Source organism: Neofelis nebulosa, chromosome 8 (genome assembly GCF_028018385.1).
Source record: "Neofelis nebulosa isolate mNeoNeb1 chromosome 8, mNeoNeb1.pri, whole genome shotgun sequence".
Lineage (NCBI taxonomy): Eukaryota > Metazoa > Chordata > Mammalia > Carnivora > Felidae > Neofelis > Neofelis nebulosa.
In genome coordinates this window covers 77,850,845-77,868,229 of record NC_080789.1, presented here as the reverse complement: position 1 = coordinate 77,868,229, position 17,385 = coordinate 77,850,845, and the positions used below count along the sequence as shown (strand labels likewise).

Sequence of the window (17,385 nt, the reverse complement as noted above, 5' to 3'; positions counted from 1 at the left end):
GAGAGAGAGAGAGAGAGAGAGAGAGAGAGAGCATGAGTGAGGGAGGGGCAGAGAGAGAAGGAGACACAGGATCTGAAGTAGGCTCCAGGCTCCAAGCTATCAGCACAGAGCCTAACGAGGGGCTCGAACTCACAAACCGAGAGACCAGGACCTGAGCCAAAGTCGGCCGCTTAACCGACTGAGCCATCCAGGTGTCCCTGGTGAAGTTCTTATTTATGTTTCTTTGACTCTATGACCCCGATATTTTCTCGAGGTAGCTAGTGTCAATTTGAGAAACAATCAGAGTCGTGAGTAGAAAATAGGCCTCAGCATCAGAAAAGTCTGCCTGTTTTAAATACTTGCTCTGCCACTTTCTACCTGTGTGACAGTGAGCAAGTTAATATATAGGGTGATCGTGTATTAATCTAATCAGTGAATGTTTGTGGAACACCTACTATGATGTCAGTTCTGTATTTGTTGCTAGTGCATGAAAAATGTTAAAGGAAAAAAATAGCCTCAGGGTATATGAGATTCTGATATTGTTCCCATATATCAAAAATACTTATTTTCTTATGGTAGGAATAGTGAAAATAATACCTCCAGAGTGTTGCTAAGACTTAAAACAGATAACTAATATAAAGTTCCTAAGAGAAATTACATCATGTTGATTCAGCGAATAATTTCCTTTCTTCTTTCTCCTTCCTTTTTTTTTTTAACTTCCTTTCTAGTTGGCTTTGTTTATGGAGGAATGTCATACAAGGGTAGTCTTTATGTGTATACCAGTATAGATCTGTCAATGCTTTAAGCTATAATATCCCTTATTCATCTGCCCTTGAGGTACTAACAATCTCTTGAATATGCTATGACGTGTCTCAGGCCTGTGACCTTATGAACATACAGTGTTATCTAGTTCAGTTCTGAACATTTCAAATACTTTAATTTTGTGATAAAAGATTTTATTACTATTAGTAGACACCATAAACCATTTATAGTTGCTAAGAAGTGCTTTGGCTAACTCATCATTTTAGGCATCAGCCTAGATGTTACAACCTCCAGGAAGCATTTGCTGACCATTTAGACTCAGTTAAGTATTTCTGCTCTGAGATTCCTACATTTTCCTATCCTGGAAAGCAATGCACTGATTTGTGTGCAAATGCAATTCAGCCTTTGGCTTATACAATCCTGGATTCAAATCCAGCTCCACCTCTCGGTGGAATTTGGCTACTTAACCTAAGTCCTCCTTTCCTCATCCATCAACTGTGATTAATAAAACAGGATTACAGGAGAGCATGCATGTTAAGTGCCTACCCAGTGCCTGGCACATGGTAAGCAATGAATAAGTGCTGGGTGGTTATCATCATCACCATCATCATCATCACCATCACCATCACCAACGGCATCATGACACTTACTGTAATTGCTGGTTGAATATGCTTGTTTTACCCAATGGGCCAGGGACCATATCTTCTCTGTTTTCCTTTTGTCCCCAATGCCTAACAGATTTGAACACATACTCAGAGTTTAGTAACTTGATTGTTGAATGGTTGTGATGAACTCAGGTGACAGTAGTGACTCCTGGAGTACTTTAATATATCCTGCGTGAGTCACATAATTGTCATCTTTTAGGCCCTCAAAAGTAAAGGGATTTTCCCAATCCCCAACCCACCCACTTCATTTCAGAAAGTACATGCTAGTACACATCCCACTGTTCAGCTGTGCTAGATGTATATGTAACTGGAAGGCTGTCAACCCAATAAGAGAGTTTAAAAAAAATTTTTTTAATGCTTATTTATATTTGAGAAAGAGAGAGAAAGAGACAGTGCACAAGTGGCGGAGGGGCAGAGAGAGACGGAGGCAGAATCGGAAGCAGGCTCTAGGTTCTGAGCTGTCAGCACAGAGCCCAATGCGGGGCTCGAACCCATGAGCCATGAGATCATGACCTGAGCTGAAGTCAGACGCTCAACCGACTGAACCACCCAGGTGTCCTGAGAAGAAAGTTTTAGAAGGCAAGTCAGAGCAATATGGCTGTTTTTCAAATTTTATTTTTCCATCTATCACCATATTATTTGTGGAATTTGCTTTTTAACCTTTAAGGACAACACTTGCTAAGTACTTATAAATAACAAGTGCAAAGTAGTAATGATAATGAGCCCAGAGGTGATGTTGCTACTGAAGTAGAAAAAACTGATACTCACTACAAGTGTAAGGAATATCCACCACTTATTAAACAATTCATTAAGGGAATACACTGTGGTCCTGCTCATCTGCTTGCTAAATTTCATCACAGAGCATATTTCGAACGAATAATAATTTGTAACTACCTTAGCAAAAAATATTTCTATTGTAAGGGAGAAATAGGAAAAAATTTAGACCATGTAAACGCTCAAATTAATTCTAAGGCTTGTCATTCCACAGAGGCCAAAATTTTTTAAAAGAAGAGCTTTACCTCCCTGGAAATGGAAGACATAGGGCCAAATTCCAGAGTGGTTTTCCCAGTGTTCACTTTCATTTCCATCCATTGTATTTACCCAAATACACCATAGGAGGGCAGCATTCTCCTGGTTAACTTAAACAAAACTGCTGATCATATCAAAATCATTATCTGAATTAGCCCAAGACATCCCTAAATTATCACTTAGATCAGAAAGCTGTTGGAAAAGATAAAAGGAGCATGAAAGAATTCATCCTTTAAGACTCTGAGTTTCTACAAAAGGGAATCATTGAGTTAATCAAGCTGCAAAATGAGAAGACAAAGTTAAAGGAAAGAAAAAATAATTCTCCAAAGTGGAGAAAATGGAAATATTTGTTACATTTGAAAGACTTTTACTAACTATGATAATCTGAACACAAGCTATTCAGTGAGAATCAGATCTCATTCTTATTAGTAAGCAATAATTAATAAGCTATTCTGCAACAAAGACCACCTATGAAAGTCTCCCTTCAGTAATGATGTTCCCTTGAATGAACTCAAATCAGGCCTGTCTACTTAGCATCACAGACAGCTGTAGTGTGGTTTCAATGTTGTAAGCAAAAGCATCAGCAGTGTTCACAAATTTTGGTATTCTGGAATTATATAAGCAGGTTTTGCTGTATTGAGAACATACTGGCTTTAGAACAAGTGATACTTAGACACAAGCCTGTGAATGGAAATTTCAGTGAAGCCTCAATAATTCAAGACTATAAATCATGATTTTATAATTTGGCTTAAATATTATCTTATAACGTATAAGGAAAGAGGTTTGCTAAGCAAATCCATGGTCTAAGCAGTTAGCAAAAGGACATGCTGCAATTATTTGAGAATAATTGAATTTTCAAGTCTAACTCTAATTTTGACTTTTTTGCAATATCTTTTTGCAGAAATATGACACATGCATTTCTAACTAGCTTCTCAGGTGACAGTCAGTCTGGTGCTAATAAACAGACTATTCTTTGATTATTTTGGAACACCCAGTACACGGTGGGAGTAGATGATTAACATAACTGATCAGCTAACACATGGAGTTTCACTAGCTAGCATTTTGCCAACCTAGTGTGAGTAATATTATGTGACTTTAAAATGGCAAAAATATAACAAAAGTGATTCCCCCATTCATGTTATCTTTCTCTGTCAGTCCAAGTTACTAACAATTAGCTATTGTAATGAACATTCTAATATTTCGGCTAGCAGTTCTTGCTTTTGATTAATAACATTATCAGAAAACTGTAAAGATGACTCCTTTCTCTGATATCTTCTTAATCATGGAAAATATTGTATTGCATGCTTTTCTCAATGTACCTATGGGATTGACAATATGCCCATGTGTTCTGACAATAAAGGCAGTTATCTGAATGTATCCCATTTTGGAAAAGCAGACCTAGGTGCAAAACATGTAACTACCATCAAGTTCAGAACTTGAAGATCTTTCATTACATTAATAGGTCCCTTATTTTTAGATGTGTCCAGATACCAAATATGAATGGCCACATATGTTCAAAAGTACTTGAGAAATCTCACTAATTGTGAGATTAATTGTGAGACTAATTGTGTCACTAATTTTTTAATACTGTATTTAAATAAGAAAAACATCTTGTCTTTTCTATTGGCATCATTCAGGGGGGAACAAAGCTTAATCCAGATGTTTCAATGAGAATGCACATTCCTCACTAAATCTCTCAGGCAACTGCTTTAGTTACTGTTACTAACACGATGCTCCGTCATCTCTTTGTATACATGTCTAATTTATCAGTTTCTTGTAGATTGTCAGCAGCCTGCTGCCTCCGTACCGCCACAGTGCTCACAACTAGCCGGGAGGCAAGACTGCCCAACTGTCAGGTAAATTTGGATGTCATTTCTCTTCTCACCCAGCTGCATGTCAGATCCATGGATCCCAAGCTCTCCTTTCTAACACCATAAATTCCTATCCATGATTATATTTGCTACATTGTATCTCAAATATGGGCTACGCTAACATAAACTGGATACCTGAAGTCCACGTGTACCTGATGGAAATACAAAAGAGCTACAGTTTATTTTACTGGCTGCCAGTGGGTAGACTAAGGGCTGCCTTCAGCTCCCTTGTGTGAGTAAATAGTTGAATTAGTCCAGTGGTTCATTACCTTCCCAAATATAAAACCTGGAATTGTTAGGATGTTTGCCCTACTTTTTTTTTTGCTTGTCTTCTGTCCTTAGAATATAGTTCTCAGGCAAAAAAAACAAGAAGAATAGAAAGCATATCTCATGTCTGTGGCAAGATAACTTTATGAAAATGTTTCTCTTTTTTCTCCACCCACCATCCTCATTAAAACTGAATTTGAAAGCTGGAGAATGACTTACAATTGGCATTTAAAATGAATATTTGCAGTGATAGTGCCCATTATGTGAGATTAACTGAAGAATTTTAAAGACAGCTTTACATACTCCCTGGACACTAAATTGGAGAGTTTGCTGACGACTTCTGTTCCAATGAAAGCTTTACAAATCCATCATGAATTTACCTCCATGTGGCTGCACTCCCACTCAGCATCAGAGCGCCCCCCTCAGGACCTCACATTCTTGTGGAATACTTCATCTCAGTTACTTGGCCTCTGATGGTGCCAAGTTTTTGTAGTCTGGTGCCGCTTGTATAGTCTACTTATTGTTCTTTCCGGATTTTAATTTGTGCTTTGCTCTTCTACCAGGGCAAGGCTGGTTTTGAGCAGGGGCAGGTCTAATTGTATTTCTACATATGTCAGAACTAGATATCAGTAGCTGGCTGCCCATGGCCATGGGATAGAGCCAGGAGGACTGGGGAGCCATAAGTGCTCCCCAGAAATACAGTGGCAGCCAAAGCCCCCATGTGACTTGGTCTCCAGGTGGTTGTCCAGCAAACTGTAGAAGTGAGACGGGGAGTTAGCAGGAAACAGTGCACGATTAAATAGGCCCCAAGCCAGTATCTCCTGATTGATGTCTAGTCTGCCAACAGGATTCCAGCAACAGGATTTTTACTTCAGAAATGTTCTTTGCTAACATATGAATGCCATTTTATTACAGCAGCCAACTGTAGAGTCACTTTAATTGTGTAAGTAATTGAATATAATTATAAATGTTCACACCCAACCTAGCAGGACTCTGTGTGTGGAGTGCTGAAGGGGTCTTAACCCGCAGTCCATTCTCCACCGGGCATCCCCACCGCTCCACCAATGTACAGCACCTGTTGATTACAGGAATGAGTGAATGAGCTCTGGAGGCAGATAGTTTGAGTTTAAATCCTACCCCTACCACCTGCTAGTTGTGTAATTGTGGAAAGTTGCTTTTGCTGGCTCAGCTTCTGTGTGTGTCTGTTGTTGTTTTGTTTGTTTGTTTTTTTTCCACTTATCAAGTAAGGAAGAGAATAGTTTTGAGGGATTCTGTGAGGCACAGGCCTGATGCACACCCAGTGTACTCTCGATATCTATTACCACTACTAACCATTCTCAGTACCTAACTGTTCCTCAAGGCAAAGGCCTGTGGTCTCTTTCATAACTTCTCTAATTTGCTTGTGGAAAGTGCGAGGAAGCCCACGTCTTATTTATTTATTTTTTTTTAATTTGTTTTAATTTACATCCAAGTTAGTTGGCATATAGTACAGTAATGATTTCAGGAGTAGAATCCAGTGATTGATCTCCTACGTAGGAGAAGTCTACTTCTTTAAGTGTTTCAAATGGGTAAGGAATGGAAAGGCTAGTGGTGAAATTTTTTACATTGAATTTGATTTCACCTTCCTTTCTTTTTCTTAGGAACCAGTTTGACTAAATGGTTACCTGCCCCAGTTCCGTATCTTCTGAGTGTACAGAATTTAGGTTGTTTGCTACACCCTCACAGGGATTATTTCCTTTAAAGAAAAGCAACTTAATGAATTACAGATGTTTCCAGTTTCTACCCATGTGAATGCAGCATGGTCCAAGCTTCCACTGTCCCTTATTGTGGCCCACACAGAGAAATGATAAAGTACATACAGACCTGAAAAGACTGTCCTTTTCAGAGTCACTGAGATTATGATCGTCTTCCTTCCCACCCACACCTGCTGCCAAATGGCTTGAATTTGATGCCTTCACTGCTCCTTTCACTTCTTTCTGGCAAGAAAAGTTAACAGCCAACGTTTGAATTCTTACCATGTACCTGACACGTGTTCAATTCTTTACAGGTTTTAATCATTACAACCCCCGAAGGTAGGCACAGTTACCCCACCCATTTTTAAAACAGGACACTGAGGAGGAGGAGGAGGTCACATGACTTCTCTGGGGTCACCCATCCTGGAAGCAGTTGAGCCCAACGAGTCTGGCACCCATGGTCCCATCACTACAGTACACACCAATGTGCTGCCAGGAGATGCTCACCAATTTTAACTCTGCTGTGATGAGCATAGAGAGCATTTAAATCACCCATGTTGATGCTTTATCCCTGCCTGGAAAAGGAATGTTCATTTCATAGAAACATGAGAAATGAAACACACTAACAGTGTTGAGTAACCATACATCAGTGTTCTCTATCTCTGTTTCTCACAATGAAAATTATCTTATACTTCCTTCAGCTTACATAGGTGTTCAAATAACTTTTTGGGCATATGGTTTTGAATACATGAGCATTTTCCTCCTATTTTTCATATATGCTTTCTACAGACTGATTCCATTATAGAGCTAAGTTATTGAAATTGTTTATAGATGATAGATATTATAATATGGACAGAGTGCTCAAGGTGTTGCAGTGTTGGATGTAATATTTAAATATATGCAGATGTTTCTTATTTAGCACTTCTCCCCTTCTATCAAGTAGTTGCTTATTGGGACAAAAAAAAAGAAACTTTCTGAAGAAATACCCATTTTTATATCTTAATAATAGTTTCCTAAGCCAACTGTTTACAACGTGATCTACCTACAAAAAGTAGGTTCTTAAATGGTAAAGGTTGAATAACAGGTGGGTTCCTGAAGGTGTTTAGCTGTCAGAACTCAATACATTCTGTGCCTTAAATAATTAGAACTTCTCTAATATTTATATCTAAGAAACAATTTCTTAACCTGGAAGCCAATGTGTGATTGCATTTTTATGGAAATTTAAAATAGCCATAGTGTATTATAAAGTATTTATGGGGGTGCCTGGGTGGCTCAGTCGGTTGAGTGTCTGACTTCAGCTCAGGTCATGATCTCACTGTTCCTGAGTTTGAGCGGCGCATCGGGCTCTGTGTTAAGAGCTCAGAGCCTGGGGCCTGTTTCAGATTCTGTGTCTCCCTCTCTCTCTCTCTGTCTCTGTCTGCCCCTCCCCTACTCATGCTCTGTCTCTCTCTCTCTCTCTCTCTCTCTCAAATAAACATTAAAAAAATAATAAAAAAGAAATAAAGTATTTATGATCCCTCACTTTACGTAAAAAATCTGAAATAATGAACAAATTTTGAAATCATCATGAATAGCATAATGTCATGGTGTTGGGCCAAGCGGACCATAACTTGGAGTTAAGCTGTTGCAACACCCTTCAGCTGGTCAAGCAGAAATGCTTGTCTTCTTTGACGAAGAAGAGTATTTGAACGACATGGGGCCTTCAAACATCCGTCTTGTGTAATGTGACTACCCCATGCTGCTTGCCACAACTTATGTTGAATAATATGTTTCGTTCCCCCCAGAAGAAACTTGCTCTTAATCATGCAGATTTAAGAGAAAGAAGCCCTGTTAGGTCCATGGGAGAGTCTGTCTGCGGAGTCTGTGTTCCTCCGCCATCTGACTCTGTGTGGAGGATGGAGGAAGACTCTTGCCATGTGATATTTTTTAGTGCTTGTGTTGAAGCTCCAGCTCTCCCAGGCTCACCTACCATATTTTAAAAATAGCTGGGAAAAATCATTGTTATCGCTTGTTGCTCTTACCAATACAGAAGAGCACCTCTCCTCTGAAATTAAATTCATAGCAGTTCAAAGAGTTTGGGAGGTAAAGATGACCTCAAGCAGATCGGTATTTTACATAACTATAATTTTGTGTTAAAATTCAAGAGATATACTTGAAGGATAATCTCAGTACCAAAGGTAAAAAGTATTTTTTTTTAACGTTTATTTATTTTTGAGCGAGAGAGAGAACACGAACAGGGGAGGGGCAGAGAGAGAGGGACACGCAGTATCTGAAGCAGGCTCCAGGCTCCCACCTGTCAGCACAGAGCTGGACGCGGACCTCAGACTCACCGACCGTGAGGTAATGACCTGAGCCAAAGTCAGATACTTAACTGATTGAGCCACCCAGCTGCCCCAAGATAAAAAGTATTTTTAATGGCAATTTTTAATGAATTCAATGATAATATTAGCTTTAAAAACTATGATTAAATAAATAAGTAATAATACTCATAATCATGGTAAGCCATGAATAGTTTTCTCAAATATTACTCCTGACAGAAATGAATTCTATGGTACTGAATTTCATAATATATGAGGGAAAAAGCAGAGTGTTAGAAAAATGCCCATCTTTTTTTATTAAAAAAAATCCCCATAGTGTGTGTTCCCCTCCATTAGTTACCTTTGAAAAGGTCTGAACTCCAATGTGTTTTATAGATTTACCGTAGAAAATTCAGTGATTTCACTTCCTTATCCTGCAAGATTATTCATCAAAACATTGATGAGCCTGACCATTTATGTGTTCATTTAAACTGGAGGCTCTCAGAAGTGGTTGTTTGGAAGTCTGTATTATATGCTCATCGAATAGGAAGTTTTAAAACTGTCCCGTCTGATTGACACCGCTAAGCTAAAGCAAGCAGTGGCAACCTTTAGAGCAAATTAGGCTTCCATAGACAAAGGACTTATCCTATGGAATCTGGATCTACCAGAGAACTGAAGAGTTCTCTAAAGCCTTGGTCCAGCATTGTCTGCATTCCCCTGGAGCTTGTTAGAAATAAAGATTCTCAGGTCCCCCCTCAGAGCTATCAAATCAGAATCGGCATTTTACCAAGATCCCAGGTGATTGGTGTGCACATTAAAGTTTAAAAAGAACTGATTTGAAGAAATCTTGCAAATAACCCAAAGACCTGAGGGAAACGAGACTGTGTGCAGAAATTAAAGAACAACATTGGGGGAAGAGTTATATATGTCCTTTCCCTACCACATTTTTCTTTTTCTTTTTAATTTCTTTCTTTCTCTCTCTCTCTCTTTATTTCTTTCTCTCTCTCTCTGTCTCTTTCTTTCTTTCTTTCTTTCTGTGCACTGTTTTGAAAAACTCCAGTCGTCTTAGCATGCTTTAGATTTAAACCGTTTATTGTGCAGAGTTTCTGTTTCTGTTTTAAAATTTTCTGTGAAGAGATTGTGTCTCTTTAACCCTTACAAGTGTGCCTGGCCCCCTGTACGTGTGTTTCTTGCTGACACGCTTGTTTCTCATTTTCAGTCCTGACATAGCTCTCCCTGACGAGCAGCCACATTCCAGCCCGCAGTGCGCCCCTCTCCACTGTCTCTCCAAGCCTCCTTACCCCTAGTCTCCATCTCCCACGGACGAATATCTGAGGTGAATGCTTTGTAACCACACACAGGATACTGCCCAAGATCCCGCGGGTGTTTTCTTCTCGGGTGTGAGAGGTAGGATTGGATTCGTGTTCGTCGTTTTGGAAGATGAAAGAAAGTTAAGAAGAATAACACAAAGCACAGACTCCAGTGTAATGAAACATTTGATGGTTTCTCTAAGTCACAGACAAACCTCTACAATCAAATGGCTATGGTTAATTGAAAGCAAGAAATAAAAGGAAACAGGAACCGTGTATCTCAGATGGCTGGCTTTACCTCGATAGCATAAGAAAGACCTAAGACAATGTAAAATACATAGATTGTAAAATCATCTTTCCTTGTACTTCTAATTCAGCTATAGAAGTCGATTCCCATATTTTTTGTCATCAATATTTATTTTATACTTTATTTGCCACATGACTTATGTCTATAAAAATCATTTCTGTGAGAGGTGAACTTAATTCATTTATTTTTAAATACACATAATTTGCTCAATTAAGTATGAGTTTTAATTTAGTTTGAAATCTGGAATTGACCAGACCATGGTCATATTTCTTGCACAAAATAATAAATGAGGTGCATCGGAATGTTAACAATAACTGTATTTTGCTGCTACGCTGATATTGTTTATGTGCTTATTTACATTAACTGCTGGTGGTGTTTTTTTTTTTAACTAGAATTCTTTACTTGATTTTATTAAGTAAATCTAAGAAAGACTATGTTATGATTCACTGACTTACTCAACTTTTGACAGCATCTTTAATTTTTTAAAACTGCAGACAAGTAGATCACTGGTGCTGCTCTCTTGTGTGTGTGTATGTGTGTGTGATAATGTTAAGGAAGCTAAATAACGTTAAGGGGGGAAAAAGGCGTGTTCATTTAAAGACCAGATTTTTTTTTTTTACTTTCCCAAATTCAGGGTCCTTAATCATGAGTCTTTCCTGCAAAAAAGGTATCAAACTGGGAAAAAATATACTACACAGATGTAAGTTAGCCTTTGATTAATTAATTTACCCAGAAAGTGTTCAAATTTTGATTAAAAGTGTATGTTTTGTTGTTGTTAGGTTTTTTTCATAATGAATCGTCCTTGCCAAAAAACAATAAATAAACCTTAGCTCATTGTCTACTTTTGACAAACACTCAGGTGCCTACAATCATTATATTATATTGAGATAATACATGTTCCTAGTTCATTTACAGATTCTGCTGGGTAACTTTTATGACTTGATTTAAGGCAGTGGATTTTCATAGCAAAATTTCTTTTGCACATAATCTGACGAACAAGGAAAACAGCTAATTGAGCTGAAAGGTCTAACACTCTTGGGCTCCTTAAGTACCAAGTGCTGCCCACACAATCGCTCCTAGCCCTGATTCCTTGTCTAGTCAGGTAGCCTTAACTTATTTAAAACCATAACGGTTTGACCTTTTCATGTAACTGTATCTATAACTTCTCTTCAAAACAAAAACAATCCTCACTGTTAACACAAAAGATAGTTAACAATGCAGGGCTCTAGCAGTGGAGATCTAGTTGTGGAGATCTCAGCTTCATGGGTGGGGGTAGGGAGCACATTCGTGGACGGTCTATCAAAGATGGCAGCCAGTCGGTAAATCATAAAGCACAGTGCAGGAGCTCTCGTCAGTTGTACGTACACCTATTAAGTAGTGGTCACTATTACCAAAGCAACCAAGAGGTTTTGAGTTCCTTATGTGAGTGCTATTTTCAACAGTGTCATTTATTATGCAGCTTGGAGTAACTGGAAATCTTCACCAAAGTAAAGATTCAGGTTAAAGTAACAGAAACAAGAAACAAAACAGACCTTCATAAAGTCCTGATCGTGGCAGCCGAATGTTCTGCTCATTCCTACCTACATTGCCTTGCTGTTCTTAATCATTTCCTTCATTTTGTTAATGTTTTATCTGCTTGGTACCAGTATTAGTGAGATGGTGTGGATTTCGTTGGAGTTCAATTCAAAGAAACTATCCCATACCCCCTCCTACTTTTTCTTTCTCTGTTTCTTCTTGTTATTTCTCTTTCAAGCATTATGTTTTCAGACCTGAGAAGTGGCATGGCTGCTAAGTTGACTTTTAATAAAAACTGTTTGTGCCTGAGGGAAAATATGCCTTTTTAAAAAGTACCTCAGAACATCTTCCTCTATTGCCTCATCAACTTTGTTGGTGGTACAGGGATTCAGCATAAGTATTGTCTGTGTGGAATACAGGGCAGTACTGCCTATTGACAGTGCAGTATTGCTTTCGTGCCCCTTTACTCTGTAGCTATGACCTGGTGAAAAGCCAAGGTATAGACAACACATTTATTTCTTTCAATACAAGTTTATCATTAAGTCTATTATATGCTGGTTTGATTTCACTTCTTTATCCTAATAGAGTGGGAAATGCTTGTTTTGAAGTATCAATTCTATAAAGTTGTTAATTTTAGCAAACTTTGCCAAGAAGATATAGAAACGTGGAAATAAATTTCTAATTTTCAGCACAAAATTAGATAATAGTCCCTAACCGGTAAGAGAGAATTCCATGTATTTACACTGTGGCATCATTTAGTATAGCTTAAACCGAGCCATATCTATATTTATTTATAGGCATTTAAAAAATAAATATGTGTAGCATTGATAAAAATCAGTACCTTTAAAAAAAATCAGAATTCAAAAAGAAATTGAAAAATTGGAGAATCAGTGAAAATCAGAAAGAACAAACCTCAGTGAGACTGACTGAAGACAGACTTGGCGAATGAAAACCAACTACAGAAATACAATAATATTGGTTAATCATTGGAAACACAGTGGGCAAAGACGAAAGGTAACCGGCAAGAGCGGTTAGCAAAGGAACTAGTAGTTTTTTACAAGTAAGCACAATTACTATACTAAAAAGAAGTCATTATGCAGAGATGCTTTCCTACTGAGGCTTTTTCTTAGCCAAAAAATAAAATTAAGTTTAAAGGAGCAATAAATTGCCTTTGGCCTGAGTGCACAGGAGTATACAGGACCCTTGGATTTATCTTTCCAGTCAACTTGTATTTCATCAGATCCCTCTCATACATACAATTCTGCTTCAATAAGAGGAATCTGAAGAACTTTGAGAAAACGAAAAGTTATTAAATAATTAAGAAAAGACGTATTTAGAAAGATGATACTTTTATTTAGCTTAAGGAAAAGGAGGTACAATAGTGATCCTCAAGCCAAGAAAATGTAACAAACGAGAAGTACCGGTTATAGATATCATTATTAAGACTGGAATAAGAAAAACTAAGTCTTTAGTGTGAAGGATTTATATTACCTTTATGAAAGAGATTTTTAATGGTGGAAAATAAATCAGTGGAACTGATAATCATAAAGAATTTTTGTTTTTCAAAAATTAAATACTATTGGTTTTCTAGTAAGGATTGATAGGTGGCAAGGTATTTTATGATAATGTATTATAATTCTGGGATTCCATAATCCTATGCTTCTTTTGAACTTGAAAATACTCTGAAGTAATGCTGGTTAATCATGAAATATTTTATCCCTTGAAAATAGGATAACAATCTTAATTTTTCCAAGATCTCTGGTAAAAAACAAGACCATTGGTATTACTTTTTCTCCCAGCTATATTTCATAATATCTTTAAAGTTGCCCAGAATGTAGTAATTTTAGTATAAAAAGCCTCAATTGTCAGAGTCTAAAAAACAAATGTCCTCAGGAATACTTCAGAAATAGAAAGTATGCAATCCCTTGGGGGCCCGATGCCTCTCAAATTTTATCTTTTCTTAAAAGGATCTTCAATCTCAGTATTTCCTCTTTCTAATGCTTTGGAAAATATTCCTGTACAGATAGTCCTTCTGTTTCCAACAACCATGAAACATTGGTCATATAAACCAACCGGGAATGTGGACGGTATTAAATAAAATCCTCTACAATTCTCAAGCGGAAATTACAAAATATGAAAAAGAAGAAATGGAATATATTTTCTACTAGGATAAGAATGACAAATTTTAATGTGTAATTATTGTAATCAATCAGCCAAAAGACATAATCTGTTTTTCAGAAAGACATATCAAGGGAAAGTAATCGATTTCCAGTAAGGAACTGTGTTGATCCAGCCCAAGGATGCCAAAGGCATTGATGTTGTAGATCTAAAGGAGGACTTAGATTCAAAAGGAACTCTTAGGATAAAGTTCACAATTAAAGAAAATTGTCCTCCAGACTTTTTGTTTGTTTTTAAGCCAGAATGATTTAAAATAATCCTTGTATTTAAGATTGCAAAAAATTTAGAAGAATATGTTTTCAAATAAAGGGAACATAATTCTTGACAAAGCTGTTGAACTGGAGTTGTGATAAATGGCATGATCAGTGCTGCTACTGACAAGGAATTTTTACCTTGAAATCAATTTCTATGGACATAGAAGACCAATCTAGCTCCCGAGTGACCTTTTCCACTGTCTGTAATTATGTCCCCAGATGAGTTGCATCTGTAAGTAAATTCATCTTTACTTAAACGCCAAGTTAACTGCCATAGTCCCTGATGTGTTGCATTTGTAGCCTGATCCAATTACGTTGACATCAGAAGGATTTTGTCTAGACATCTCTTTCATCCTTCTTACTCAAAGTATAACCGCAAAAGATATTTAGTATTAAGGTGTGTTCCCCAATCGATTTTTCCAGAAATAATGTTCTACTTACGAAGAAGAGGAGTAATTAACTGCCTTTACTTTAAGGGTGTGAGTACATAAAAGTATGCGTGTAAAATGTTTGCATGAGATATTTCACATCATGTAAGCTTTCCCATATTCATAATATGAACACTATAGAAGTCTTATTTCTCTTGTGATCTTCTCTCCATTAGGAATGTAAGGAGATTATTACCTATATCTGGTCTCCTTTCCATATTGAAATGCATGGCTCTAATCCTCAGTGTATTTTTATCCCTTTCCTCTGGAGTTATTTAAAATTTGTCCTATTTAAACTGACGCCTGAATAAACTACCGAGCCAGATTATTTCTGTGATTGGAGTTTAAGTGCTATAGAACATTGGTCAAGAACACATCTTTATTTTAACTTTTCTTTCTTTCAGAATTATTCTCTGATCGTTATGGTTCTCTAATAAAAACACTGAGAAGTAAATCGAATGTTTTTAGTATAGCTGTATGCTTTTCTTTCTAAAAAGTCATTTAAAAACAAAGATCAGAGAACTATAAAGAGAAATGTCATCATTTTGTTGACAAATCATTATTCAATAATAACAAATATCCAGAATGAATCATTTTGTTGTTTAGGTTTATAGATTTGATTATGTACCAAATCTTAGAGGAAATAAATGATTTTACCATTATTGCCACAAAATTTTTAAGCTCAATGGTTTGACTGTTAGAGTCAATTAAACAATTCTTTGAAAATCTTTTATGATATTTTTATAATCTACTCAGTGTTTTTATTTGCATGATTATGCATATATGATGAACCATATATGATTCTGAATTGTATTTCTTTCCAGTATTAACATTTGTGTAATGTGTGGCCCCCCTGATTTGTACACTATATAATTGTTGTTGTAAAGATTCTGCTGTTCCTACATTTAATTGCAATTTTGTTATTATACCTTTTGGGATTAAATGATGTGAAGTGTTTCCACCTAATGATAATACCATATGAAAACATGACTAAAAGACTGATCTAAGAAACTCTTTTGTTGCTAATTATTTTTTAAAATCCAAATTTCAAAGGACACTTGTTCTCCAAGACATATACATTTATTTTAAATTCAGAAAAATTCTTATGAATTTATTATTGCTTGTTCTTTAAAATTTTTTTATTATAGACAATCCTCAGTGAATGTTTTGTGGGAGAATCCATATATGATATGTTCTTGTATTTGTGTAATCTGATCATGCACTCAATGGTTGGAAAAGGAACTCCAATGCTAAGAAAATAACCAAAAGCCAATATATCGATTCTTATATCTTGGTTTATGTTACCAACTGAATATGGTGTAATGCATAACTCTTTCCAGTAAATAAACTGGTTATCTTTTGTTCATCTATGCTACCTTTTTATCAGTTTGAGCGATTTTTCTGTATGTCATTTTGATTTGTACATTACCAAAAAAGAAGAAAGTATAGGAGTTTCTATGTGATTTATATATTTATTCAAAGAGCACTTATTTGAACTGAAAACTAAATGCTTCCCTTTGACATTTCTACACATTCCTATTAAGTAATGTGTATCAAATTTGCCCATTTTCTCCATTTATCGTCTCTCGTACCTGTAATCTTTTCTAAAAGGGTATTTTGGCAGGAGGATACACTTAGCTGAATTAGATTAGGATTGTACCAACATGAAGAAAATGTCTGTTCAAAAAAAAAAAAAAAAGGAAACATTACTTTAATGAAAGAAGAATGAAGAAGTTTGTATGCTTTATTTTGGAATACAATCCTTCTTTGTTCTCTTTCATGTGAAGGAACAGCAGAGTCCCAAAACTTGGAGGAAGGTTAGTTTACTAGCTCCTTCTTCAACTATGTGTTGTAGCAAATCAGCTGCTTTGGGAGTTATCTGCTTTGACGTGATTTTATTTCAGGAAGTGGGAGAGAGGGAGAACCAGGCAGAATATGGACTTACGTGAGGCTTTGATGAGTTGAAACCTCTAATGCAATCCTCACCATAACTGATCAGATTAATGGGCGCTGCAACAATCCTAGCTGAAGGTGCCTGCTTACTTGTTGTATGAACACAACACTAGATATAATAGTGTAAACTTTCCCCCAAGTCTCTCCTTTTCCTCTTCTGAAAGCTATTGCTTTTCCTGGAGGTTGGATCTAGAGGTCTATTTGATCCATGATCTTCTCTTAAACAATGAAGCTAATGGTTGCATTCAAAAGCTAAAAACTGGATCAGCCTCCAGGAGCACCAAGTTTCTTCTTATCCCTGCATTTTGCAGGTGACTTGAACAGCACTGCATCCCCACTGGGCGTAAGAAAGAATCCAGAATTGATGGGCACTTGTGGGAGGGCTTTTCTTAATTTGGGGTTGTACACACATTGACTAGTAAGTACATTGTGGGAACTCAATAAACTCGATTGGTAACTTCCTGAGAAGTGGGTTCATTGGCTCCTTACCATCGAACCTTTCTTTTAACACATCTGGAATTGAATTTATAGAACCTAAAGTCACCTATTGTAATATCAGCAGGCACAAAATACCAACCAATTGAGGGAAGTGGCCTTTAAATTAAGTGAATGGTTATTCTCACCATTTTCTTAGTCTAGGTGTCTAACTATATTTGAAGGAACCTTCATGTATACAATGAAATCATCTGACAGAGTTCCTTCTTAAACATTTCATGAATCAACTATCATTGAAATACCTTAAGCAGAAAGGATAATTCAGCTACAATATTAGCTGTCAAGGAAGATAAATCTCACTGGAAAAAATATTGCCAGTATCAAAAGTAAACATAATTCATA

General features: G+C 36.8%; 1 protein-coding gene across 6 annotated transcripts in view; it reads left to right on the top strand.

Moving 5' to 3' along the window:
* Positions 1-15,961, top strand: part of BICD1 (BICD cargo adaptor 1) — a 261,478-nt gene extending 245,517 nt beyond the window's left edge. The window contains exons 8-9 of one of the 6 annotated variants that reach the window (XM_058743157.1): positions 4,206-4,291; positions 9,823-15,961. In XM_058743157.1, coding sequence (XP_058599140.1) covers positions 4,206-4,291; positions 9,823-9,910 — 174 coding nt within the window. In that variant the 3' untranslated portion in view covers positions 9,911-15,961. Of the gene's footprint in view, positions 1-4,205; positions 4,292-4,412; positions 5,952-9,822 lie in introns of those variants that run through there. The other 5 variants (XM_058743156.1, XM_058743158.1, XM_058743161.1 and 2 more) reach the window with 5 other exon arrangements.
* The last annotated feature ends 1,424 nt before the right edge of the window (positions 15,962-17,385 follow it).